Here is a 26,337-nt window from a genome sequence, read left to right on the forward strand (position 1 = left end):
CTGAAATAACAACATAAGAATTAACTGCACAATTACTAGACATGTGTACCTCGGATATTATACAAAAGACATTTTCAAGACGTTTTCAACTTTGACTTTGGACCAATTCTATAATGGCCCATTTATTCATGAACACAATGTGTAGCTCTCCATACGCATAACCATTCAAATAAATATACATCAGAGAAAAAACAGCATTAAAAGAATTAATTTTCTAAAACTTTATTTTCGTTTCTTTGAATAAATTCCACATCCTCAAACAAACAAACAAACACAGGGTTTTGGATGACATTAAAAAACATTTACTATGGCATTTAAGATACTTTATTAGCATATATTACGCATGACTTGCCCTCAACCAAACAAAACATTGTGTTAAAATATCACAATTAAATGAGAAATGGAGCCATGAATTCAGCCATCATTAGGACAACGAAGATTTTCCGGTTCCTTAATTAACAAAAGACATGAGTCTAACTGTCAGGAAATATGTTATAAAGACATTTCAGTCTCTTCAACAGTATCAAAGACGAAAATATTATGAAATACACATTCCTGACACACTCATCTGGCTGCTAGCTAGATGACTCAATTAGCAAGTTTCAGTTTGTTTACTTCTGCTTGGTCGGTGTTTCATCATAAGGAAAGAAATGCTGACGCTTTTTTTCCAGTACGTGGAAGAGCTTTACGCAATGTCAAGTAGGTTTTTCATTTTTCTTAAGGCCTGTAACTCTGTGACTAGTGAAAACAATTAGCTGTGACATTTATGTCCATTTCATTACGCTTCATTAAAACGATACAATTAAGGAAACAATTAAAAACGTTACAAATAAACAAAAACAAGGCAGTCTTTAAATCAAGTAGTAAAATCATTTTAAAAAATGCTAGGACAAATAGAAAAGCAAACAAAAACGAATTCACACAAGATTTTCGAACGCAATTTAATATTTTTTTGAAACAGTTTTTCCCTTCTAAACTGTCTCGCCAGTAGGGGTCTCTATAAGCCCTTAACAACTATTTGTTTATATACTTTGACAAGCATTGTTTTTAAATATCAAACATTTTACAAATGTAAGTTACATACGTTTTGTTGAAGCTGATGTAGCTAAGGGTTAAAAGTAACAGTTAACAATTTAACAAACGTGTGCAACATTTTTTTCCCACAAAATAAAGCAAACATGCTTTTTGTACAATAATAAAATAAGTTATTTTGTAATATGATAATAAGTAAACAATCATTCATATCATTCAATTAAATAAACTAAAAAACTCACAAATGGCTGACAATGTGTTTAGAAACTTGAAAAACAGGAGTTTCTTTTAAAGTAAACACTACACAATGACTTTTGATAAGTGATCAGTATCAGTATCTATCCTACAAGTTTTAGCTAGATTTTATTGGTTAATTACGCTTTTTGACTACCCATGCAAACTTTATGAAAAAAAAACAACAAAATTAACTCACATTCCCCTTAATCATGATTTAAAAAACAACAACAACACATCAAAACTTGAATTGAATTTCTACACATTTGGAAGGTGCTTAATCCAATTGATACTGGGATCCCTGCTATGGCATTAAAAGAACTCCTAAATAAGAGGTAGTCAGTGAAGTGCATACATATTTTGTAGCGACATTCAAAACTCTATACAGTTTTGTCTGTAATAGTGCAATTTTCTGAGGTTTGAAATCCGACAGTGCATAAATAAGCACTAATTTGACTACCTTCGAGTACATACATCAACACAAAGAGAGACGGGGCAAAGTCAGGCAGGCCTGATGTGGTTTCAGAGCTGGTGCTGCTGCTGTTGATCATGTGGTCCTTGTTCAACAGCTGTGAAAGCACATATGAAACACTTAATTATAAAAAGCAAATCATATTCAAATATTTAAATATTATTAAATCACCTATAGCACTAATGCATATGACAAAACTCCAAACAAAACCACTACATGGCATTTGGGTTTTGCACCACCCAAAAACAGGTGCTAGATGAAACATTACCTGTTCAACACAAGTCACACAAAGGGACATTTTCCCTTTCAGAGTTTTGAATGATCCATTCAATGGCGTCCCATCCCTACAACAAACAAACCTTTAGGGCTTTATACTTTATTTGGAGGCTTGTATAATGTTTCATAAATGCTACACAGTCCCTAAAAGACATACAACTATTGATGAAACTAAGAGAAAGTACTTCTTGTTTATAGAAACAAAAACAAGCTAAAAAAACATTCATAAAATCAACAGGGTTTCCTAGATAGGGACAAAACCACGTTATCAGTGCTTTTAAGTTGCTTATTTTTGGGCCTTCTCTGATTGTGTCAGCTGGAAAACAGGAACTACCAAGTTCTCGTTTATTATATAGCAAACTTTCATCAAGAATTTGTACGAACTCATCACATGGCATGATGATGCGTGGAAATTCCAAGGATATTTGGTTAAAAATAATATTTTTCATGACATTCAGATGATTTACCTTTCTTGCATTGGCTGACATAGTTAGAGCCATCAGACCCTCAAGGTAGCTGCTCAGACTGACTCCCTTCACCGTGATGATCGCCTCTTGGGTTAATACAGTGCTGCAAATGTAAAGTAAATATCGTTTTTTTTTAGAAACTGGTATTCCCAGTTTGATTTTTGATCGAATGTGTATGTCTATGTATGTGCATAGATATACATGTAAACATTTCATTCTGATGACAATTACTTAAAAATATACTCCCAGTCAACAGTATGTTTATTTTCTCTTAATTCTCTTTAATTGAATTATTTTTACTATTTAAAATAACTGCTTTCTAATTTAATATATTTAAAATATTTAAAACAGTTTTTTTCAGGATTCATTGATGAATAGAAAGATCCAAAGATCAGCATTTATCTGAAATAAAATGGGGGAGGGTATAGGAATTAATACTTTTATTTAGCAAGGATGCTTTAAATTGATCAAAAGTGATAATAAAGACAATAATTTGCAAAAGATTTTTGAACGTTTCAGAACTTTCTATTCATCAAAGAAAATTCTACTTAGCTGTTTTCAACATAAAAATACTAATAAATGTTTTTGAGCAGCAAATCAGAATATTAGAATGATTTCTGAAGGGTTATGTAACTGGAGTAATGATGTTAAAAAATTTGAATTGAAATCACAGGAATAAATTACATTTTTAAAAATATTCAAATAGAAAACAGTTATTTTAAATAGTAAAAATATTTCGAAATATTACTGCTTTTTCTGTACTTTGGATCAAATAAATGCAGGCTTGGTGAGCAGAAGAGCATGTTTCTTTAAAAAAAAACATTTTGACTGGTAGTATATGCTTACAACTGGATTTACTTACACCTCTGGATTTTCAGGATGAGGCCTGTAGACAAGCCTTTCATCAACTGATACTAAATTAGTTAGGGTTATCTGAAAGAGAAATGGATTTTCTTTAGTACAGCATAAAAAGATGTGAATTCATGTCATATAGACTAAACCATATTCTATTAACAAAATAATCTGATTAGAATATCTTTTTATAATGCATAGCTGTCAAATGGTAAACAAATACTCACGTTTGTTGAGCAAAGCTCCATTTTTTTTTCTTCTGTGTCCACAATGGAATGTTCTTTTACATACGTCATGGTCCGATTTGTTCCTAAAATCTATAGAAAAAAGATTTAAGATATTTACAAGCCAGTGATTCGCAATCAAGAGGCCCTAGACAACTTCCAAGAGAGCCCCAGTAGAACGTAAAATGATTTAAAATAAGCCAAAATAACTGAAAATCAAATTTCTAATTGCAAAAGTTTTTTTTTTTTTTGAAGAAACAATGTTGCTTTCATTAAAAAAAAAACGATATATGAGTTAGTCTAATATTATAAGTTTGATTAAAAATATTGTTTAAAAATCCATATCCTTAGTCTTTATTCATGAACAACTGGAAAAACATGGGACCTTTGAATATTGTTGTGGGCAAAAGAGGGCCTTGCGAACCACTGTGTTATATTGCTAAAACTATTAAATGTCACTTTAGACTGTTAATTATGTGCTTTAGAGGTCAAATATACATGGTGTGTAAGATGTAAAAGCTGTAAGGTAAATAGGGCAATATATTTAGCACTGTGAATCATATCTAACCGCTCTGACGACCCCAGGAAGCCCCCACTCCGTGCTGAGTAGCCGGTGACTATGTAGACGTCCATGTTTGTCCAAGTTTCTATCAAGAACGTCCACTCCAACAACACTAGGGTTCATCGGATTAGGATACTTCCTCATAGCTGCTTTGATCACAGTCTCCCAAGGGTAGCTGCGTGAATACAAACCCAAACAATATGACAATTGGTTTCAGATGTGTATGAGGAACGTCACTGTATTGACACTGACCTCATAGGCAAAACACATTTAAGGGAAATTCAGCTAAAAAGCGAACAGGAAGAATTTTTGGCCAGTGAAGCTCATCGCTATCAACGACAAAATATCTTGTCCGTAACAAGAGAGGCTGGGATCTTCAATAAAGGTTTGTTTGAAATCATTAATTTCCACAATTTCCAACATTCCTGAGTGAAACTAATGACTAAATCTAAAAACAAAAAAGAAACTAGAAAATATACTGGTTTTGCACAATTCTGTTTTAGACGTGTGATGAATCATGCTGAAAAGAGAAAAGCAGAGTTGGTTTGATGGTTTTAGTTGGTTTAAAGTGGTCTTAGCTCATTTGAGGTGGTCTCGTCGGTTGGTTTAGCTGGGTTTCTCTTCTAAAACGGGTTAAAACCCCATCAAACCAGCTTAGGCTGTTTATCAATATGGAAATACACCACATTTTAGTCAACTTTTGAAATTTACTGACAGTCAAGAAAAAAAACAGTGTCATTAGGTTTCCGTAAAACCTAAACAATATGTAACGTTAACTACATTTATGAGTTTTGTTAGTAACACAGTCGTGATGAGTAACAGCGTCGTGTCAGGACTGTAAAAGACGTTAATAGACAAGCAACCGGCTAGGCCCAAATTAATAAACATTCGCAACTAATGCACATATTCTTGTTATGTGCAAGAATAAATAGCTTAAAAGCTAAATACACCAAAACGTCCAAAGGAACCGAGCTAAAGTTACACTGTTTCTGGATACTGTACCAAAGAGAATCGGGATGCAAATCATGACAGAGAGAGGATGCTGGAATCTGTGCACGCTAGCGCTGCATTCGTCCCAACCGCTGCTTTCTCTACCTGAATATGTGCTCAGTGCTCCAAATCTTCATTTTTGCGACAATCTGAATATGCATTCAAACGACGGTGGACTGTAGATCTCATACATTCATATTTTCAAGCTCTGTTCCCATTATGCCGGCTCCGAGATGCTCCTCATCTCATCAAGTGCAACGGGACCTCCCTGCTAAAGCAGCAACTACCAATAGAGATCAAGCTTGTGCTATTGACGCTTGATGTGCATCAGTATTGCGCTACAAAGGTGCAAAAATGGCTATATAATGGTGGTTGATAAATAATGTGTCATTTAAACGCTCGGCTTTATTAGGCACACAATAAAATAGATGATTTACTTTCTTTTTCTGTTCTTTTGATTGATAAAGACATGCACGTAAGTGTATTAGTGCTGCTAAAATAGTTTTATTTTAGACTAAACACATATTTAAGACTTTAAACTGTTGTTGTTATTCGCATGACAGTAAAAGCTGCGGTTAACCAGAATGACATAATGCGAACGGGGAAATTCACGTCTGGAAATTACGTTCTTAACGCGCATGCGCATTTACTCCTACGTATATCAATGGCAGTAGTGTTTCGTTTTTAGATGCTATCAGAACCACTTTGCGTTGTGGTGTTATTGGTATTGTTTGTGATTACTAATAGATGGACAGCACGGTTGTTAAATCCTCTGGTAAGTTTTAAACTCATAGCCCATCTCATTATTTCACATATGTTGGTTTTTGTTAGTTTGTTTTAGCAGCTTAAAGAATGTGACAACAAGGAAGCGCAAAAAGTGTCAATCAACTGTATGTGTCTTCAATAGTTACAGCAAATACAGGATGAACGATCTAAAACAGTTATTGATACAGTTATTGATACAGTATATTCGCATTGGAGAACGAATTAGTACTTTTTACTTTCAAACTTTTATTTTTTTTAAAGCCACAACCCTAAATGTAAATGCTTAAGAACAATATGAATTTAAACGGATTTTCATTGATAATTCTAGATTTTTTAACACAGATAATAATACTAGTGATTTAAAGCTTTTTATTTTTTTCCATAAATATGCGACCCTGCACCACAAAACCAAGTAGCACAGGTATATTTGTAGCAGTAGTCAAAATACATTGCATGGGTCAAAATTACAATTTTTTTATGCCAAAAATCATTAGGATATTAGGTAAAGATCTTGTTCCATGAAGATATTTTATATATTTCCTAATGTAGATATATCAAAACTTAATTTTTTTATTAGTAATATGCATTGCTTAGTGCTTCATTTGGACAACTTCAAAGGTGATTCTTCATTATTTAGATTTTTGGCACCCTCAGATTCCACATTTTTAAGTAGTTGTATCTCGGCCAAATATGGTCCTATGCTAGCAAACTATACACCAATGGAAAGCTTATTTATACTTTAAGTTGATGTGTAAAGTGACCCTTATCACTGGTTTTGTGGTCCAGGGTCACGTTTTCTGCTATACTACAAAAACAGCAACTTCTTTTCTGAATATTTTCTGAAACTCACTGTCCCACTTTATCTAACACGTTATGGCGTAACTTGTTTGTCCCACTTTATCTGAACTCCAACTTTTACTGCATTTATTGGATGTTACTTTATTTCTTTTTAACAGTTTAAAACAATTCTCTTGTTCTTTTTCCCAATAGATAAACAATTACAGCGCTATTTGGGCTCTCTAAGTAAGCGCATGACTGGGTTTTTGGTTCAAAGGATGTCCAACTGTCTGTACCGGTCCCGCACAATCACGGAGAATGAAGCACAGGTGGTCGCATCCCAGCCTACGGACATGCAGAAAGCTTCCTGGCTGATGCAGATTGTCATTAAAAAAGGTCAAAGTGCATGCAGTTCGTTCCTCACATGCCTTGGAATTTGTGACCCGGTGTTGTATGAGAACGTTACAGGATTTCCAGGTGGGACGAAATGCCAGAACTCTTAAAATTGACCTTTGCCAGTGTCTGGATTGTTTATTTGTTACTTATTTTTTCTTTTCTTTCAGCACAATTTAATCAGGAGGACCATCACCATGTAGAGCAAATTACTCTTTCAGGTAGATACTTTTGCATATTTTGTCTCACTGGTGATTATACTATTATATTTTTTATTGCCCTGTTGTTTTAGGAAGTATCAGGGTAGATAAATTATTTTCCAATTCCTGTTGAGTGGTTAATATACCACCTTACTTCCTGTTGTTGTCTCATTCTTGTTTGAACGATTACCTCACCCACTTAGTATCAAAGGTATTGTTACAGAAAACCGCATGCTTTACTTCTCAAAAGCATGCATGACTAAGAGCCTTGTTTTGCTGCCCCACTTCCCTTTGATGCAATATGTCGTGTGGTTGCACATATTAATGTCTTTTGTTTTTTGTCTTCTCTTTTCAGAAAAATTGCAATTTACACCCTGTATTATAAACATACAAAACTCTTCGCTGGCCTACTGTATTATTGGGAACAACAATAGCCAATGCATTACCTGTGACCAGCATTCTTTGCTCGCTCAGAATGATGCAATCAGTGGTAAGAGCTGTGCAGCAGCCAATATAGGTCAAATTCTTCTAGGGTTATTATAGAGGTTGTTTCTTTATGCATGAACTGTTTATTGTGTTGTGTATAAAATGGCAACTATTTAATAGTGTTATTATTTTTAGATTTTTTTTTTTATCATTGGATTGTTTCTCATACTAATTAAACTAACAGTTTAATTTTAGACATCAAAAAGTTTATAATACAAATGTCTAAATATTCTTAAATCAAAATACATTGACTTGAGATGCAAACTAAGCACATGAAACCTTGTTCTCTGAGGAATTGTGCAGAATTTAATTAGTTAAAGGAGTGGTTCATCCCCTTGTCATCCAAGATGTTCATGTCTTCTTTCTTCATTTGTAAAGAAATTATGCTTTTTGAAGAAAACATTTCAGGATTTTTCTCCATATAATGGACCTCTATGGTGCCCCTGAGTTTGAACTTCCAAAATGCAGTTTAAGTGCATCTTTAAAGGGCTCTAAATGATCCCAGCCAAGGAAGAAGGGTCTTGTCTAGCAAAGCAATCGGTTATTTTCTAAAAACATTTACAATTTATATACTTCATAATCTCTACACAGAGTACACACAGAGCTAGACAAGAGCATTTGAGGTTAAAAAGTATACAAATTGTAATTTGTTTTTAGAAAATAACCAATCGTTTTGCTAGATAAAACCATAGACTGTAAAAAAATATGGACGTAGTGTCCGTGACGTCACCCGTAGGATTCTGAAGAGCGATTTTGAAGCTCATAGTGGGCGGGAGTCGGCCGTCGCCATCTTGGAATCGCGTCACCGCGCGTCACTCCTGGATAATCGAAAATGGGCAAAAAGGCGGGACGTGGGTGGAGCTGGTTGCTGAAACCACGCCCGCCTAGCGCGACAGTGTTGACAGCAGTGGCAATCCCCCTGTCACTCAAGTGGCCACGCCCCTAATTATGCAGAACTTTAAGGCTTAATATAACTTAAACGGATGAGTTATAAAAAAATTCACCCCCCTCACAGTTGACATGAAACTAGCTATATAGACCAAAACCAACTTTTTTACCAGGCTGTAAACATACTTTTTTCTGCTGTAAAGTTGGGCATTTTAACATGGGGAGTCAATGGGATTGACTCTCTTCTGCTGCCAGTCTCTAGCGGCCAGTCGATGAATTGCAGTTTAAGTCACTTCCGTGTTGGTTTCAATAGAGAGAGCGGGTGGTTGCCGCTTTCTTCCTCAGCTGTGATTGTTTAGAACCATTTGAGGCTGCATTTTGGAAGTTCAAACTCAGGGGCACCATTGAAGCCCATTATATGGAGAGAAATCCTGAAATGTTTTCCTCAAAAAACATAATTTCTTTACGACTGAAGAAAGAAAGTCATGAACATCTTGGATGACAAGGGGGTGGGTACATTATCTGTAAATTTTTTGTTCTGAAAAAGGAACTACTCCTTTAATGCTTAAAACAATCACAAACTTGTCAATGGGGAATGAAAACTTTTTTCTTCTTCCTTTTTTTCTCAAACAGTGAATGAAATGGCGGACAGTCAGAGCAATGATCAGATGATCCCAAAGGGGGATGCAATGAGTAGCAACAGCGTTCACATGGAGAGATCCAACATAGAATATGTTATTATAGGTGACCATAACAATATGACAGTCACTGAGAACTTGGAAGAGGAGGAGGATACAGAGATTGAGCCTGATGTGATTGGTTAAAGCTGTGAAATGGCAGGAGTACAGACCCACAGTTTTGGAGAGCTGTAGATTGTGAACTCGCCTTACCGGGCCTGACCTATGATTGTGCGCTGGAAGCATAATATATACTCAGGTCCTCAGCAGGGGCTGTCTAACACAGCCTTTATCATGGATTTGTCTAAACCTATGTGCCTGGAGGTGGCAATGATATTTAATATTGCCTTAACTGCTACTGAACATGATTGTTACTGACTGTTTCTCATGTTTTAATGGGTACACCAATATTTATTTGTTCAATAGCGATGTATGAAAGTAAATATGTTGACTGAAATTGCAAGCATTTGTTATTCAGTCTTTTATAAGCTTTCTGTAATTACACCTTAGTAATGTTTACAGTCTTGTGTCTTTTTAGTAATATTGTTGTATATATAACTTAACTTAATATCTGTTGACATTGTGATGGATATACTCCTGATGTTTCAATAGATATTCTGTAGTAACATGTCAGTGTATTCCTGTTTTTCTCTTCTTCTTTTTTTTTTTGGAATTTGTATTTTTTTATATTACAAGGTGATAAAACATGTGAGGTACTGTATAGTAATTTTATGTACTGAAGAAGGCATGTACATAACACATTTGTATTTTGGAGTAATATTTTGAAATAAATGTGATTTTAAGCAATCAGAGTGCTCTCTCAGCTAATGTAGGTGTAAAAACTATTATAAAATTATAGGTCTTAACTCAAAATAAATGTACTTTTTATGATATTTAATTCGTAGCACAGTACATAGTCAAACCAAAAATTATTCAGACACGAGATATAATTTATATTAGTTTTATTAGTACTTAACTACTACTATAGTTAATTTATCTAAGTGAGGATAGCAAACAAAATAAAATAAACTGTGACATACCCAAAAATTCTTCATACAGTGGACTACCAGTAAAATTGATAAAAAAAATGGGACCAACAATTTTATTAGACAATTTGAGCTGACCATGTTTTGTTACATACCATTCTATCAAAGTTATCTGACATTATCAAGATGAAGTTGTTCTGACAGTTTACTTCTTTATTACCATTTTCTAAACTATAGCAAATAAACATTTATAATGTAAGAAATGTTGAAAATGTCTGACTAAATTTTGGTTGGACTGTACATTCAGAATTTTTTAATACATTTTGTGTATTTAAAAATACCTTTGCAAAATACAAATTCAAAGGGGGACTGATTTTTTTTTTTTTTTGCTAATTCAAACATACATTCAAATAATGTTTTGGTTTGTTTAAACGAGACACGTATAAATGTAAACAAGTTATTAAATTAATTCGCTTGTTTATATTTTAAGAATGAATTTGTATTATTGTGCGTGTGTGTATACATTATGTACGCTACTTTTATTTTATCACATAAGGTCACGTCACATTTTCTTAAAATTACTACAATACCCACAATTCCAACAAGTGTTTACATGCGTCACTTCCTCTAACTGAAACTTGCTTGTTGCTGCGTGGACTTTTATTTAGATCCTCAAACAAATACTAGCATAAACATTTTTTATGACTGATAAAGTGAATTTCGAAATGAGATGAAGGTTTAAAAACGAGCGTGACAGACACTCATTAATAAACTGATGGAAATCGTTTGCAGACGTTAAATTTCCCGCTGCGATGCGCTTGTGAGGCGGGAGGCTGTTTGCTGGAGTATCATTAGTTAGAGAGTCTCACAGTCGATGCTTAACATGCAGGTTACAGATATCGGGTCCAGAGAAGATGGGAAAATATGGCACAGAAAACCAGTATCATCAAAATATGGGTAGGTTTGATATAGCCAGCTCGGAGCAAACTGTTTTTGCAATGGGAAGAGATTTAACTTTAATTATGCATTTATGTATTTCCAGCATCTTGGCCACTGTGATTCGAAACGCATCTGCTCGTCAAACCAAGACGGTTCGATTCTTGCAAGTTGCTTTCGACACCACAGGAGAGTCGTTTCTTGCTGGTGATCATCATGGCAATATTTATGTGTTTGACATTAGCAGAAACAGGTATAGTATAGACTATATTTTCCCTGTTATCTTTTCATTCCTGTTCAGTTCTGTTGCTATATCATGTATTCTCATATATATTTAACTCATATATATTTTTTGGGAGCCCATTTTAACATCTTCAAACAAGAACCGAAGATGTATTAAATACAATTTCAATATCTGTTAACAAGAAAGCTATAAAAACATATAACTTAGAACTTGTGCCATGTTTGATATTCTTTCTTAATATACTTGTATCTTTATTTGTGTGCCCTCTCTCTTTCTTTCTTTATTTTTACAACTTTTTGTCTATTTCTTAAGAATTTTTTATATTATATTTCTTCTTCTGATAACTGTTAAACCATAATTCGTTTATAATTGAAAGGTCTTTTTTATGTACTGTATTTTCTGTTTGTTTTGTACGTGATGTAATCTTTGTTGTTTATTATTGCAATTAAAACAAGTATTCTCATATAACGTTCATCGTTCAACAGATTCAAGCTGGTCCAGAAAACAGGACAAGCATGTACTGCTTTAGCATTCAACTTGAGAAGAACCACTGAGTTCCTGGTTGCTCTTGCTGATTATTCAATTAAGTGCTTTGACAAAGGTAAAATACATTAAGGTACCAAAAAAAAAAAATTGAAGTCAATTTCTAAATTCTTGTAGAATTTTTTTTTTAATATTAGAGTCCAAAGTTTTTACAGAGGGAATTTCAGGTGTCATTTTGTCACAACATAATTCAGAAAAAACTTAAAACAGACAGGAAACACTATATATATATATATATATATATATATATATATATATATATATATATATATATATATATATATATATATATATATATAATTTTATTTTTATTTTTTACCATTTTTTGGGGTATAAAATAAATAAAAAATAAAACCAAGCAAATTATATATGAACAAATCCCTCTGTAAAAACCTTCAGGATATAGACAGCAATAAAAATGTAAAGTTCTTGTAAGTGTTAATGAAGTGGAGATTTATGACTGTAGTGTAGAAGAAAAAACTAATTTTGAGAAAACAGCCTTTAAAAAAATGCATTGTAATTGAAATCTATTGACACAAATAGATAAAGTGCTATAAAAGAAACACTTAACATTGTTTTTTGGATGTTTTCTTTCCACTAGTCCTCTAGAAAAAATGCTTTATGAAAAAAAACAAAAATCCCAAAATCCCAAACTTGATAGGTGCATGAAAAACAGCATTTTTGCCTGCAGTGTCTCTCCTTAATATAGTTTTATAATAAAGGTGTAAAACAGTTCAAGATTTACGGAAGCATAAACTTTGTTTCCAGACACCAGACAGCTAGTAAGCTGGATGCGGGGTCATGAAGGTGCCGTTTCTTCCCTATCAGTCCACAGTTCAGGCAGCTATGCCATCAGCACTTCCTCAGATACCTCTCAGCTCTGGAACCTCGACACCTTTCAGAGAAAGAGGAAGCTCAATGTTCGTCAATCAGTTGGCATACAAAAGGTTAGTCGTCTTTTATTTGTACATAAGTAATATATTTTAAACAGCACTGCGTCAGTCCCTCATTGCTATGGTTTTTTGTAGGTGTTCTTTCTCCCACACAGCAACACCATTCTCAGCTGCTTCAGTGACGACTCCATTTTTGCTTGGGAGAGCGACACTCTTTTTTGCAAGTATCAGTTGCCTGTTCCACAGGATGGGCCCAGAATACACTACAGGACATTTGCTGTTACACAGTAAGGCTGTTATACTTAGACCCTAAATTGGCGAAGCACAGAATGGTATGTTGTATGTAATAATTTTGTCTCTTTGTAGAGACGGGAAAACACTTGCTGCGGCTGGACGCTCCAACTTAGTCCATTTGTGGTGTCTGGACAGTCGACAGCTTTTGAGAGTAATACAAATGCCTCCAAAAGTCAAGACCGTAAGATTTGTGGATTTCCTGCCAGATAGTTTTGATGGCGGATCCAACCAGGTACTCACCAGTAGTCTGCTAACCTAAAAAACTTACATTTTGTAACAAAATAATATTTAAAAAAATATATAATCATTTTTTTCCTGTTTATTAATGTTTTTGCTCCACATTTGTGCAGTTTTCGTAGGATTTATGCTATTTTTTAAATAAATATAAATTATTAAATAAATATTTATTTTTAATAGTTTTATATGCAAAAACAGCTTTTTATGTAAAATTCACTTTACAAAATACCCACATTTTAAACTTTCATTCATGGGGATAACATGGATAATTTGATGTAGTTTAGTGTAAGATTTTTGGCCATTTTTTGGAAAATTCAGTTTTAAAAGTAAAAAAATATAACTTTTACCACTAGATGGCTGCAGAGCTCTACTATTAACTAATTGCTATTTGACCAACAATAAGATATTTTTTCACAAGTTTTTTTCAGTTGAGTACATATCTACATATTATGAAATCACAATTATAACAATAAAAAATGCTTTTTGTCAAAGTTAAGTATTTTTTGTACTGAAACAATACCAGTTCTATTACATATTGAGTAGCAGTACACAACATGAACATAAGAATGCAACAACATCTTTTTTTTTTGACAAATTATAAGAGAGCAGTTTTTTGTAGTCCTTTGTGTTTCATGATATGTAGATATGAACTCAACTGAAAAAAAACTTGTGAAAAGATATCTTTCAGGTGGTCAAATAGCAAAAAGCATATAGGGGAGCTCTGCAGCCACGTAGTGGTAAAAGTATTTTTTTTACGTTTAAAACTGGATTTTCCAAAAGATGGGCAAAAATCTTACACTAAACCATGTGAAATTATCCATTTTATCCCCATGAATGAAATTTAGACATGTGGGTTTTTTATGAAAGGGAATTTTACAAAAAAAAGCTGTTTTTGTATAAAAACCTATAAAAAATATTAATTTATTAATTTATATATATTTAAAAATATCCTTAATCCTCCAAAAACTGCACAGTTGAGGAGTAAAAACATTAATAAACAGGAAAATAACATTTGTTTTGTTTTTTTAGCTATTATTTTATAACAAAAAATTGCATTTTGTTGCCTGTGGTCTCCAGTGACGAACGTGAGTATTTTTTTCACACTAACATAAAATCAAGCTATCATTCCAATTTAATTTTTTATTTGTAGATCAAGATAGTGTTGACTGATTTACAAAGTCTCATACCATTTGGACAAAGGGTACATTTTTTTTTAAATTTTAGCGAACGCCATTCGGGGTCCAGAAATCCCCCGAAGACCGCATAAGGGTTAAAGGAGAAGTTCACTTCCAGAATGAAAATTTCCTGATAATTTACTCACCCCCATGTCATCCAAGAAGTTCACATCTTTCTGTTTTCACTCGAAAATAATTTTTGAGGAAAACATTCCAGGATTTTTCTACATATAGTGGACTTTAATGGTGGCCAACGGTTTGAAGGTCTAAATTGCACTTTCAGTGCAGCTTCAAAGGGCTCTACATGATCCGAGTCGTGGATGCAGAGCTAGTGCAAGACAAGCATTTCTGTTTTTTTTAGAAAATGACCAATTGTATTGCTACATAAGACCCTTATTGTTCAGCTGGGATCACCTAGAGCCATTTGAAGCTGCATTTTGGACCTTCAAATTGGTAATCCCCATTTAAGTCCACTATATGGAGAAAAATCCTGGAATGTTTTCCTCAAAAAACTTTTCTTTTTCAACTAAAGAAAGAAAGACATGAACCTCTAGTCGTCTTGGATGAAGTAGAGGTGACTAAATTATCAGAAATGTTTATTCTGAAAGTGAACTAATTCTTTAACATGAAAAATTTGTCCATATTATCCAGTTTATAGGTTTTTTGTGGAAATAACATACTGTGATATTCTCTACTCAGGTTCTGGGTGTTTTGAGCCAAGATGGCGTCATGCGCTTCATCAACGTTCAGTCATGCAAGCAGCTCTTTGAAATAGGGTCCCATGAGGATGCCATCACGTTGGCAACTATTTGTCCTAAAGGCCACCATATAGTTGCTGTGATGGACAGTGGTGCTCTTAGAATCTATGATGTACGAAGTCTTACCTCAGAAATCAGTAAGGTAAATATTTATTGTTCTATTTCAAACAAAGGCAGTTCTTTCTATTAATCAAAAAACTGTGAAAACATTTTCTACAAAATCATAGGTTCCACAAAAATATAAAGCAGCACAAGAAATTTTTCTTGAGCATCGAATCAACATATTAAAATGATTTCTGTAAAATCATGTGACACTGAAGACTGGAGTAATGACTGCTGAAAATTCAGCTTTGCCATCACAGGAATTAAATTGGTTTTAAATTGTGATAATATTTAATATTTTAATAAATACAGTAAAAACGGTAATATCTGTCAAGGAAACAGTCTTATGAGACTTATTTCAAAACCATTAAAAATGTACAAACCCCAAACTTTTGAATGTTATAATATATGTGGGTTAGGAATTGTATATAATTCATTTACTCTTTTGTTTGTGTAGCCTCCCCAGCCTTTATTGAAACAGGTCACTAAAGGCAAAAGCAGTGAGGGATCGTGTTTGAAAATGAAGGTTTTTACTGGCACAAGTCAGCGTTCTGTGAAAACATCAGGACGCAGAATCCAATCGAAACTTTTACCATCTGCTGTTTCTACACTGGATGACAAAGAGGTTCTGTTTGTATTCAGTTTTATTCAATACTTTTGAAATGCATTTGTGGGTTGTGTGCCTATGACATTGCTTTAAGACATTTTTAACACCTATTTAACTTATTACTCAATTATAATCATATCTAATTAATCTATTTTGTATAGAATGACTTGCCTAATGGCCTTAACAAGAAAAGGCTACGAGCGTTACTGAGAGCATTTGGAGAGTACCCAGCCAAATACAGGTAGCGTAATAAATGCGTCATGCAAAAGGAATGCTATTTTGTTGATTTAATGTGAAGCTGTAGTCTGTGTCTCCGCTTTATTTGTGTGTGTGTGTGTGTGTGTGTGTGTGTGTGTGTGTGTGTGTGTTTATTTGCAGGATGTTTATTTGGCGTTCTCTATTGCATCTGCCTGAGAACCATGCCACATTCAGCAGTCTGACTGACAAAGGCCTGCATTCAGCATACATGTGCCTTCAAGAGCGCTACCCCATCAAAAGCCACAAACTACAGAGAGGCTTACAAAGGTGGACACAGCGTCACTCAATTGACTTAAAGGTTGTATCAGCGATTTCTAGCCTAAAACATAAAGTGTCAATTTCAGCTGACCTTTCTTCACGATCCGCTCGCTGCCTGCCCCATAAATTGTCTGTGAAAAAACCGCGTCTCTCTGGTCAGCCTAGGGTCCGAGATATGCCAAAAAAAAACAATCGGCAATACCAACCTTTCCACAGATAAACAAACTGTGTTCCAACCAATCAGCGTCAGGGGTTTGGTGTTGTGGACTTTCGTACTGGTGCAGGGATGTGAGGGAGGCGGAGCGAAAGGTTGGTAGTGCCGATTGTTTTTTTTGGCATATCTCGGACCCTAGGCTGACCAGAGAGACGCGGTTTTATCACAGACAATTTATGGGGCAGGCAGCGAGCGGATCGTGAAGAAAGGTCAGCTGAAATTGACACTTTATGTTTTAGGCTAGAAATCGCTGATACAACCTTTAATTGCACACATATAGATTTGCCCACTGTAGTGTTAGATTAGTATCTTAAAGGGCTAGTTCACCCCAAAATTAAAATTCTGTCATTAATTACTCACCCTCATGTTGTTCCAAAACCACAAGACCTTCATTCAGAACACAAATTAAGATGTTTTTGATGAAACCTGAGCTTTCTCCATAGACAGCACAGAAAACCAAAATAACTTTATTTAACAGTTCTCCTCCTTTAAGAAAAAGAAGCTGTCTATGAAGGGTAAAAAAGCTTTCGAATGTCATCAAAAATATCTAAATTTGTTTTCTGAAGATAAACAAAGGTCTTACGGGTTTGGAGCGACATGAGGGTGAGTAATTAAAGGAATGGTTCACCCAAAAATTAAAATATGATGTTTATTTGCTTACCCCCAGGGCATCCAAGATGTAGGTGACTTTGTTTCTTCAGCAGAACACAAACAAAGATTTTTAACTCAAAGCGATGCGGTCTGTCAGTCATTTAATGGCAGTGGATGGGCACCAGACCTTTAAAAGTAAAACAAACATGCACAGACAAATCCAAATTACACTCTGCGGCTCGTGACGATACATTGATGTCCTAAGACACGAAATTATCGTTTTTTTGCGAGAAACTGAACAGTATTTATATCATTTTTTCCTTTGATACACAGCCACGTCCATCTGTCCTGAGCACGAGCTCATCATCCGGCACGTTACATGTGCACGCGCTCTGGCATAGTATATGCAAATGCCGGAAGCAATCTGTCACGTGTGTACGACACTCATTGTTTACACAGTGCACAGAGATTGTGGGTATAGCAGCTATTCAAAATGCTAATTACTTGCACTTATCCTGATTGTTCAAACCGATTTAAAGCTAAAAGATTACGTTTGCTTGCGCAAACTCATCCGGGACGTTTCACCGATTTCCCCTTACAGCGTTTGCGTTTGCGTTTACTACACCAGAGCCCGTACACGTGTTAACGAGCCGAATGATGAGCTCGTGCTCAGGACAGAAGGACGTGGCGGTGTATCAAAGGTAAAAAATGATATGAATACTCTTTAGTTTCTCGCAAAAACTGATCGTTTCGTCTCTTAGGACATCAATGTATCGTCACAAGCCGTAGGGTGTAATTTGGATTTGTCTGTGCATGTTTTTTTACTTTTAAAGGTCTGGTGCCCATCCACTGCCATTAAATGACTGACAGACTGCACCGCTCTGCTGGAGAAAAAAGTCACCTACATCTTGGATGCCCTGGGGGTAAGCAAATAAACATCCAATTTAAATTTTTGGCTGAACTATCCCTTTAAATTATATTGAAGTGACATATATTTATCTTTTTATTTCTGACTTGGCAGAGTACTGTCTGCTCTTGCTCACTGGGCTGCAGTCTTTGGTGAGACTGATTATCTCCCCCTGCTGGCCTTCCCATTCGTCAAGCTGTTCCAGAACAATCCACTGATCTGCTTTGAAGTAGTTGCCACCGTCATTGGTAGGTAGTGTGATACAGTAGTGTGGTGTTGGGTGACGTACCGCTGGTCTCTTTGGCAGTGATTCAACAATTCTGTCCGTAGCTGAGAGACTTAAAGTGTCTTGAATTGCTCTTTTACAGTGAACTGGTGCCAGCACTGGTTTGAGTACTTTCCCAACCCTCCGCTTAATGTGCTGAGTCTGGCTGAGAATGTGCTGGCCCATCATGATAAAGAGCTGCTTCAGCATTTTGTTGCCTGTGGCGTTACCTCACAGGTAAAAGACTTTAACATGATTGTTTATATCAGCATGTATAAACGTGTTTATATGACATAGACTTTGACTTTCAAAGAATTTAATCTTGAAGCCAAAGATAAAGGGAATGGTCTAAACACCGTGGTTTTCCTCTCCAGCTGTATGCATGGCCTCTTCTGGAGACCCTGTTCTCTGAGGTTCTGATGAGGGAAGAATGGCTGAAGCTGTTTGATAATGTTTTCTCAAATCATCCATCATTTCTTCTAATGGCTGTGGTGGCATATGTCACCTGCTGCAGAGCACCACTACTGCTTTGTACTGACAAGAAGGACTTCGAGGTACAACTTCAGACATTTTTATGATTTTTTTTTAAATTAATTTATTTATTTTATGCTCACTGGCCATTTGAACTGAATTAGAATTTTATGAAGGACAAATTTGGCTTATCAAGACAAGTTTATCCCATTTAGGGGTTTCATTTATATGTACACTGTCATTCAAAACTTTGGGAGCAGTAAGATTTTTTAAGAAGTTTCTTATGCTCACCAAGGCTGCTTTTACTTTGATCAAAAATACAGAAAAAATGTAATATTGTGAAATATTATTACAATGTAAAATAATGTTTGTATTTTAATGTACAATAAAATCTAATTCATTCCTGTCATCAAAGCTGAATTTTCAGCACCATTATTCCAGTTGCTAACAGTTGTGCTGCTTAATATTTTTTGGAACCTGTGATACCTTTGTTCAGGATTCTTAGATGAATAAAAAAATTATAAGAACAGCATTTATTTAAAATAATCTTTTCTAACAATATACACTACCGTCCAATTTTTTTTCTTTTCTTATTTTGAAAGAAATTAATCATTTTATTCCACAGGGATGTGTTAAATTGATAAAGTGATAGCAAAGACTTATATTGTTAGAAAATATTTCTGTTTTGAATAAATACTGTTCTTTTTCACATTTATTTCATTAAAGAATCCTGAAAAAAACTATCACAGGTTCCAAAACAGTATTTGGTGGCACATCTGTTGCCACCACAGATATTTCTAATAAAATCAACATATTAGAATGATTACTGAAGGATCATGTGACACTGAAGACTGGAGTAATGGCTGGTGAAAATTCAGCTTTGCATCACAGGAATAATTTAGATTTTAAAGTATATTAAAATAAAAAAACATTATTTTATATTGTATAATAACATTTTGCAATATTACTGTTTTTTTGTATTTTTGATCAAATAAATGCATCCTTGATGAGCATAAAAACGTCTTTAACTTACTGATCCCAAACTTTTGAACAGCAGCGTACAGTATTGGTAAAATGTTTATTTTGAAAGAATTTTTAATACTTTTATTCAGCAAGTGTCAAATAATTTCAAATAACTGCAATTCTTTTGAACTTTCTATTCATCAAAGAATTCTGTTAAAAAAAAATTATAATGGTTGTCACAGATATATTAAAGTGTTTTCAACATTGATAATAATAGGACATATTTGGAAGTTTGAAATTTTAAAGAAATGTTATGAATATATTAGAATTTTGTGTAATTGTGTAAGTATGAAAACTGGAGTAACAGCTCCTGAAAATTCAGTTTTGCCATCAGAAGGATTAATTAAAATGTAATATTAAAATAGAGAAGGGTTATTTTTGTTTGTAATTATATTTCAGAATATTACTGATTATACTGTATTTTTGATTAAAAAAAAAGCAGTTTTTAAACTTCTCTTCTGCTCCCCAAGCCTACATTTATATGATCCGAAGTACAGCAAAAACAGTAACATTTTATTTTTTTACTATTTGAATGTTTCAAAATGTAATTTATTCCCGTGATTTTAAATCTGAATTTTTATGTTAAAAACAGCTGAGTAGAATTTTATGTTCCTGATGAATAGAAAGTTCAGAAGAACATAATTGATTTGAAATAAAAATCTTTTGTAACATTATAAATGCCTTTATAATCACTTTTGATCAATTTAAAGCATTCTTTCTAAATAGAAGTATTAATTTGTATAATTTTCTTTCCCCCAAAAAAATAATACTGACTTGAAGCTTTTGAATGGTATAGTATATAATGTTACAAAAGATGTTATTTCAGATAAATGCTGATCTTTGGATCTTTCTATTCATCAACGAATCCTATAAAATGTACTCAACTGTTTTAAATATTGATAATATAAAATAGTAAGACTAAAATGTTTCTTGAGCAGCAAATCAGACTATTAATTTAGTTTGATCACAGGAATAAATTGCATTTTAAAATATATTCAAATAGAAAGCAGTTATTTAAAAATGATACAATATTACTACTTTTGCTGTATTTTGGATCAAATAAATGCATGGCTGGTGAGCAGAAGAGAATTCTTTAGAAAACATAAAAAATGTTACTGTTCAAAACTTCTCACTAGTAAATGTGTATTAATTTTTTTTTCCCCGTTTTTCTTCCCTAATGTAGTACTTTTTCCATCATCGGAATAGCTTGGACATCAGTGCTATGCTGAAGGAAACCTATCGATTGATGGACAGCACCCCTGCAGACATCCATCCCAGCTCTGCGCTGAGTGACTTTGAACCTCTGACACAGGGCCAGTACCCCATTTTTAACAAATACCCCACCTTTATAGTGGAGTACCAGTCCCAGGAACGTGAGAGGATCAGGCAACAAGAAGTGGAGTATCTAAGGGAGAGGTACTTCTATTCATTTGTAATACTGATATAGCTAGAGTATGCCATAGTTAGTGCATTTTACAGAAAGGTTTCTGCTTGTGTTTGTCTGTAAAGACAAGAGGTTCAACAGCTGCATGCTGAAGCGGTCAGACAGCAGGCTGAGTTTGAGGCCTGGTACAAACAGCAGGAGCTGCTACTGCAAGGAGAAGAGCAACGTAGAAGGATTCTACAGGAAGAGGAGGGTAAACTTGCACAACAGAGAGCCAGGTAGGTCTCCCTCCATCTGCATGACGACTTCCTTGCAGTTTCACGCACACAGTTCACCTGAAATAACCTTCTCTGCTCAGATTGGCTGCTATGAAGCGCGAGTTGAAGGTGAAGGAGCTCAATCTAATTGATTGTGCTAGAAGACGATTTCTTAAGCACCAGCAAGATCAGCGCAGTATACAGCTCAAGAGACTTGATGACGAGATTCAGAGAAAGGTACTCATGTGTTGTTGCTTGACTTTAGATTTTCAATGGTTGTATATGTTTCACAAAAAGTAAATGCATTTAGAAAGGTTTTGAGTATTATTTAGAAAGAGGTTCTTTAGGAGTTTCTTTACATTTTTGTTGTTTTCAGATGGCGCTGCGAGATCAGGAGACAGCGGTCGCCGTGGAAGATATAGAAGTACGACAGATGGAACTGGATGCCCAGAGACAACTGTTTGAACAGGTTTGCCCCTATAAAAACTTTATTTATTTGCAAACGACTGCCATGTTGATGTACTAGGAGTGTCCAACCCTTCTTCTGGATGGCTATCTTTATGCAGAGTTTAGCTCCAACCTGCCCCAACACACCTACCAGGAAGTGTCATGTATTCCTGAAGACCTTGAATAGCTGGTTTAGGTGTGTTTAATTAGGGTTAGAGTTAATTCTACTGTAAGGTGGGCCTCTATGAGCTAGATCGGACACTCCTGAGATCATATCTAATTGTTATGTTTTGGCTACTAGCAACTGGCCAAAGAGCAAGAGCGTGTGAGTCAAACGGTGAGAGCAGAAGTGGATACTAGAAGACGCAAGGCTGAGATTGAAGATTCTACATTTCAAAACCTCATTCAAACAGATGCAGATATCAGCCAGAAAAACAAGAAGGTATGTCTCGCTATAATTTTCATGGAGTGCATATAATTATCTTTGTCAGAAATCTCACTCCACCCTTCTCCTGTTTCCTTTCTGCATTTCCTTTCTTTCTGCTTAAAGGATAAGTTCACTTCAGGAATAAAAATTTCCTGATAATTTACTTACGCCCTTCTCATCCAAGATGTTCATGTCTTTCTGTCTTCAGTTGCAAAGAAATTAAGGTTTTTGAGGAAAACATTCCAGGATTTTTCTCCATATACTGGACTTCACTGGGGATCAATGGGTTAAAGGTTCAAATTGCAGTTTCAATGCAGTTTCAGGGCTGTACACTACCCCAGCCGAGGAATGAAGGTCTTATCTAATGAAACGATCATGGTAATTTTGCTGCAGAAAACCACATTTTGTGGAAAACAATTCAACAAAGGCATCAGTACACTATTAGAGAAAGTTTATTAAAACAAATTTTAGTAATTCTGAATTCATAAATAGTGGGGGAAAAAAATCAAATTGTCTCTAAACATTTATGTTCAAAATTATTCAACCCCCAAAAGGTAATTTTGGTGTCTTTTGTTCTTTAAAACCACCAATAAAGGCTGCTTGTAAGTGCTTAGAAGCTTCTGTCACCTCTCTACTGCAGTCTTGGCCTATTCATCACCTGAAAAGCTTTCAGATCACTGATAATCTTTGTTTTGTTTTGTTTTGTTTTGCCACTGCCTTCTTCACATTCAACCAAATATTGAATATAATATAGAATTAAATCTGGAGACTGAACAGGCCACTCAAGAACATTCTAAGACCTGGTCCTTGAACCAAGCATTAGTAAATTTGGATGTTTACTTTTGGATGATTGTCCTGCAAGAAAGTCCATTGATCTTTAGCTTCAGTCTTTGCACCCGAGGCAACACAATTCTTGCCAAAATGGCCTGATACTTCAAAGAATCCATGATGTCCTTTATAAAGTCATGATTTCCACATCATGCAACAGTAAAACATCCCCATGATGGGACTGGCCCACCTCCAAGTTTGACTATGGAGACGTTCTTCTGCTCAGAAGTTTTGCCTGTTTTGCACCAGACATACTGTTAACCCATGCCTTTTTGTTCTTTTTGTTCAAGAGTGGTATTGAGTAAGATGCCCCAACAATGCTTGTCTTGTGTTCATCTTATATGTATTGAAATATTTTTCCTCCTTTTGTCGGGTCATCTTGCAAGCCTTTGGCTGTACATTGCAGGTTTTTCCTCAGTTGTTCTGATCAAACATTTTATGATACTGTGCTTTTTCTTCAACGCCCTCAAAGGTTTTCTGGTACAACACATTTTAATCTAAGTAATAAGGCTTCCAGCTGTGTCTCTAGGAACTTTTAATGTCTTGGAAATCTTCATAAGGCCTTAGACTTTCTAAAGTAATTATTTCTTCTCTATAGCTTTTGTGAGAGCTCTGTTGACTTTGCCATATTAGCTACTCAAGCTTCAGCACATGAATGGGCTAACTGCATGTATGTGTAATGGCCCAAGCCAATTCTGTTCTCTAATAAAGTTTATTTAATTGTTTAAAGACAATTTTGTTTCCCACCATATAAATAAGTGACTAAAAAACAGCGATGCTGAATAGGGGTTGAATAATTATGACATAACTGTTATTTAAAAAATCCTAGAACTCAAAGTTATACCATTATATACTGACAATATCACTTTTAATATGCCAGTAATCTGTTATAGATGGAAAGTCTTGAATCTTCAGCAAAGTCTCTGGGGGGTTGAATAATTTTGATTGCAACTGTATATGCTTAACCACAAAAGCTCATATTGCACTAGCTCTATGACTTCACGCATTACGTAATCATGTTGGAAAGGTCATGTGCGGTTAGTTCTTCATCTGTGTACTCAGGTAGAGTAAGGCAAAAGCTCCGTCTCATTTTCTCCTCCAACTTCAAAATTGTCCGACATCATTGTTTTACATTTTTTTTGTAAAGGGCGCTTGACTTCCTTTGCATGTTTGCTTTGTAAACACTGGGTCAGTACTGGACATTTTACCATTGGCCACCATTGAAGTCCACTATATGGAGAAAAATCCTGGAATGTTTTCCTCGAAAAAATTAATTTCTTTGCAATCGACAAAGACAAACATCTTGGATCACAGGGGGGTGAGTAAATTATCAGAAAGTTTTTATTCCTGAAGTAAACTTATCCTTTAACAAACTTGTATGTTGCAGTTGATCTTTGAATAAAGTTTGGATGAGACTCATTTTGAAAGTTGAAACTCTTTCAGATGCTGGAAGAGTCTCTGGCAGAGGCGGGACAGATGGAAGTAGATGCTGATTGGCAAGCCGAGGTGTTCAAGCGATTGGAAAAAGCAGAGGAGAGGCAGGAGAAGCAACGAGAGCGACTTGTGAACCTCAGCAAACAAACACGTGCTAAAGAGGAAGAAGTAGTCCAGCTAATGCTAGAAGTGGAGGGAAAGCAGGTGAGAATTCATGTTGAAGGCGCAGTCACATGAGCTGAAACAAAAGTCACTTTCAGGCCAAGCGGCTTTCTGTTGGTCAGTGTGGCGAATTCACCTGACCAACTTAAACCTATTGTAAAATTTGCGTGGGGAAAATCTTTTTACAAAATTCCCAATGACAGTGATAAATGTGACTGCACCTTTAGTGTTTTGTTTGCTATATCAAGTAGCTAAATTTCTTAAAAAAAAAAAAAAAAAAAAATTCCTTTAAATACAACATGCAAAAGACCAATGACGTTGTTTCGGTCTCAGTGGGATGATGTAGTGGCTAAACAAGCTAAACTGGAGGAGGAAAGACGGGTATCCGCCGCTGTTAACGCCCAGTGGAGGTCACTTATCTGTCAGGAAACAGAAGAGACTGAGAAACATCATGGCAAGCTGCAAATAAATCTAGAGGATCCATTAAGTGAGTTCAGACAACCTCTTTTCACAAAATGTAATAAAGGATTTGATTGAAACATAATATGATTATAGTTTTAAAATGACTTCCTTGTCAGGACACAATCAGCTAAAAAAGTCTGTCTGTGTGTGTTTGTAGATCATCAAATGGAAAAGAGACTTCGATCTCCCTGCTCGTCTAGAGGCCTGCTGCACAAGACCCAGAGTGAGACCACAAACATTTCCTTGATAAATCAATCAGATGATTCTTCTGGCTGTGAGTATTATTCGTTTAAACAGTGAGTTTTACTGAGTTTCATAACTAAGCATTATTTAACAAAGCAGCAAGCGATAAGGTTTCCCATGAGCATTGCTACTTTATAGTTTCTTTAGATCGTGGTCGAGGGGAGCTGGACTCTAAGGAAAGGGAGTTGATGCAGGAAATCAGAGAACTGAGGACGAAATTAGCTTCCAGAGCCAGAACGACTGACTTCATTTCACCCTCAATCAGTTCTGTACACTCTCACTGACAACACAGTCGCCATCAGCGCCGGACCAGTGTGTGTGGAACCAGGCACACGTTAAAGAGGATCTGAAAGATAATAATTTTTGATCAGATGAGAAGCCTGCTCAGTTTGTATTTTCTTTACAATGATGATAATCTGGATGTAGATTTATTCATTGATTTCAGATTTATTCTGGTTTGGTTTTGTAAATGTATTTTATTATTTGTATGTTTTTTTTATATTTAAGTGTCTTTTGTATAATCTTTTGTATTTAAAAATGAAAAATGTCAATTAATTTTCATTAAAAACATGAAATATAATTCAACAGTTTTCACTGTTTATTTACTTTTAATTACATTTTATTAAATGTAATTAT

At 35.0% G+C, this 26,337-nt stretch overlaps 3 protein-coding genes across 4 annotated transcripts; 2 read left to right on the forward strand and 1 right to left on the reverse strand.

Annotated features, from left to right (window-relative positions):
• Window positions 1-156: 156 nt before the first annotated feature.
• On the reverse strand, window positions 157-5,354 carry prelid3a (PRELI domain containing 3A). Of its 2 annotated transcripts, none has more exons than XM_073847368.1 (7): window positions 5,215-5,354; window positions 4,126-4,294; window positions 3,561-3,650; window positions 3,344-3,414; window positions 2,482-2,584; window positions 2,007-2,082; window positions 157-1,835 (listed from the first exon to the last, which is right to left on the reverse strand). In XM_073847368.1, exons 1-6 carry the CDS (start codon window positions 5,268-5,270, stop codon window positions 2,011-2,013), a joined length of 561 nt encoding a protein of 186 aa, XP_073703469.1. In that variant the 5' UTR covers window positions 5,271-5,354; the 3' UTR covers window positions 157-1,835; window positions 2,007-2,010. The 2 variants fall into 2 exon arrangements, with proteins under 2 accessions (XP_073703469.1, XP_073703470.1); XM_073847369.1 differs by having other exon boundaries at window positions 5,122-5,354.
• Window positions 5,355-5,774: 420 nt separating this feature from the next.
• On the forward strand, window positions 5,775-10,037 carry LOC141343411 (uncharacterized). The gene is made up of 5 exons (XM_073848011.1): window positions 5,775-5,884; window positions 6,865-7,128; window positions 7,215-7,265; window positions 7,600-7,734; window positions 9,252-10,037. The coding sequence occupies exons 1-5, from the start codon at window positions 5,857-5,859 to the stop codon at window positions 9,440-9,442; spliced, it is 669 nt and encodes a 222-aa protein (XP_073704112.1). The 5' UTR covers window positions 5,775-5,856; the 3' UTR covers window positions 9,443-10,037.
• Window positions 10,038-10,920: 883 nt separating this feature from the next.
• tbc1d31 (TBC1 domain family, member 31) lies at window positions 10,921-26,161 on the forward strand. Its single transcript, XM_073846935.1, has 22 exons — window positions 10,921-11,238; window positions 11,324-11,470; window positions 11,947-12,062; window positions 12,773-12,951; window positions 13,033-13,184; window positions 13,264-13,423; window positions 15,303-15,503; window positions 15,921-16,088; window positions 16,232-16,311; window positions 16,449-16,595; window positions 18,413-18,546; window positions 18,667-18,800; window positions 18,938-19,117; window positions 21,241-21,473; window positions 21,567-21,719; window positions 21,800-21,935; window positions 22,075-22,167; window positions 22,447-22,587; window positions 24,844-25,038; window positions 25,330-25,483; window positions 25,616-25,732; window positions 25,840-26,161. Exons 1-22 carry the CDS (start codon window positions 11,156-11,158, stop codon window positions 25,983-25,985), a joined length of 3,249 nt encoding a protein of 1,082 aa, XP_073703036.1. The 5' UTR covers window positions 10,921-11,155; the 3' UTR covers window positions 25,986-26,161.
• Window positions 26,162-26,337: the final 176 nt, after the last annotated feature.

Source organism: Garra rufa, chromosome 9, assembly GCF_049309525.1.
Source record: "Garra rufa chromosome 9, GarRuf1.0, whole genome shotgun sequence".
Taxonomy (NCBI): Eukaryota; Metazoa; Chordata; class Actinopteri; order Cypriniformes; family Cyprinidae; genus Garra; species Garra rufa.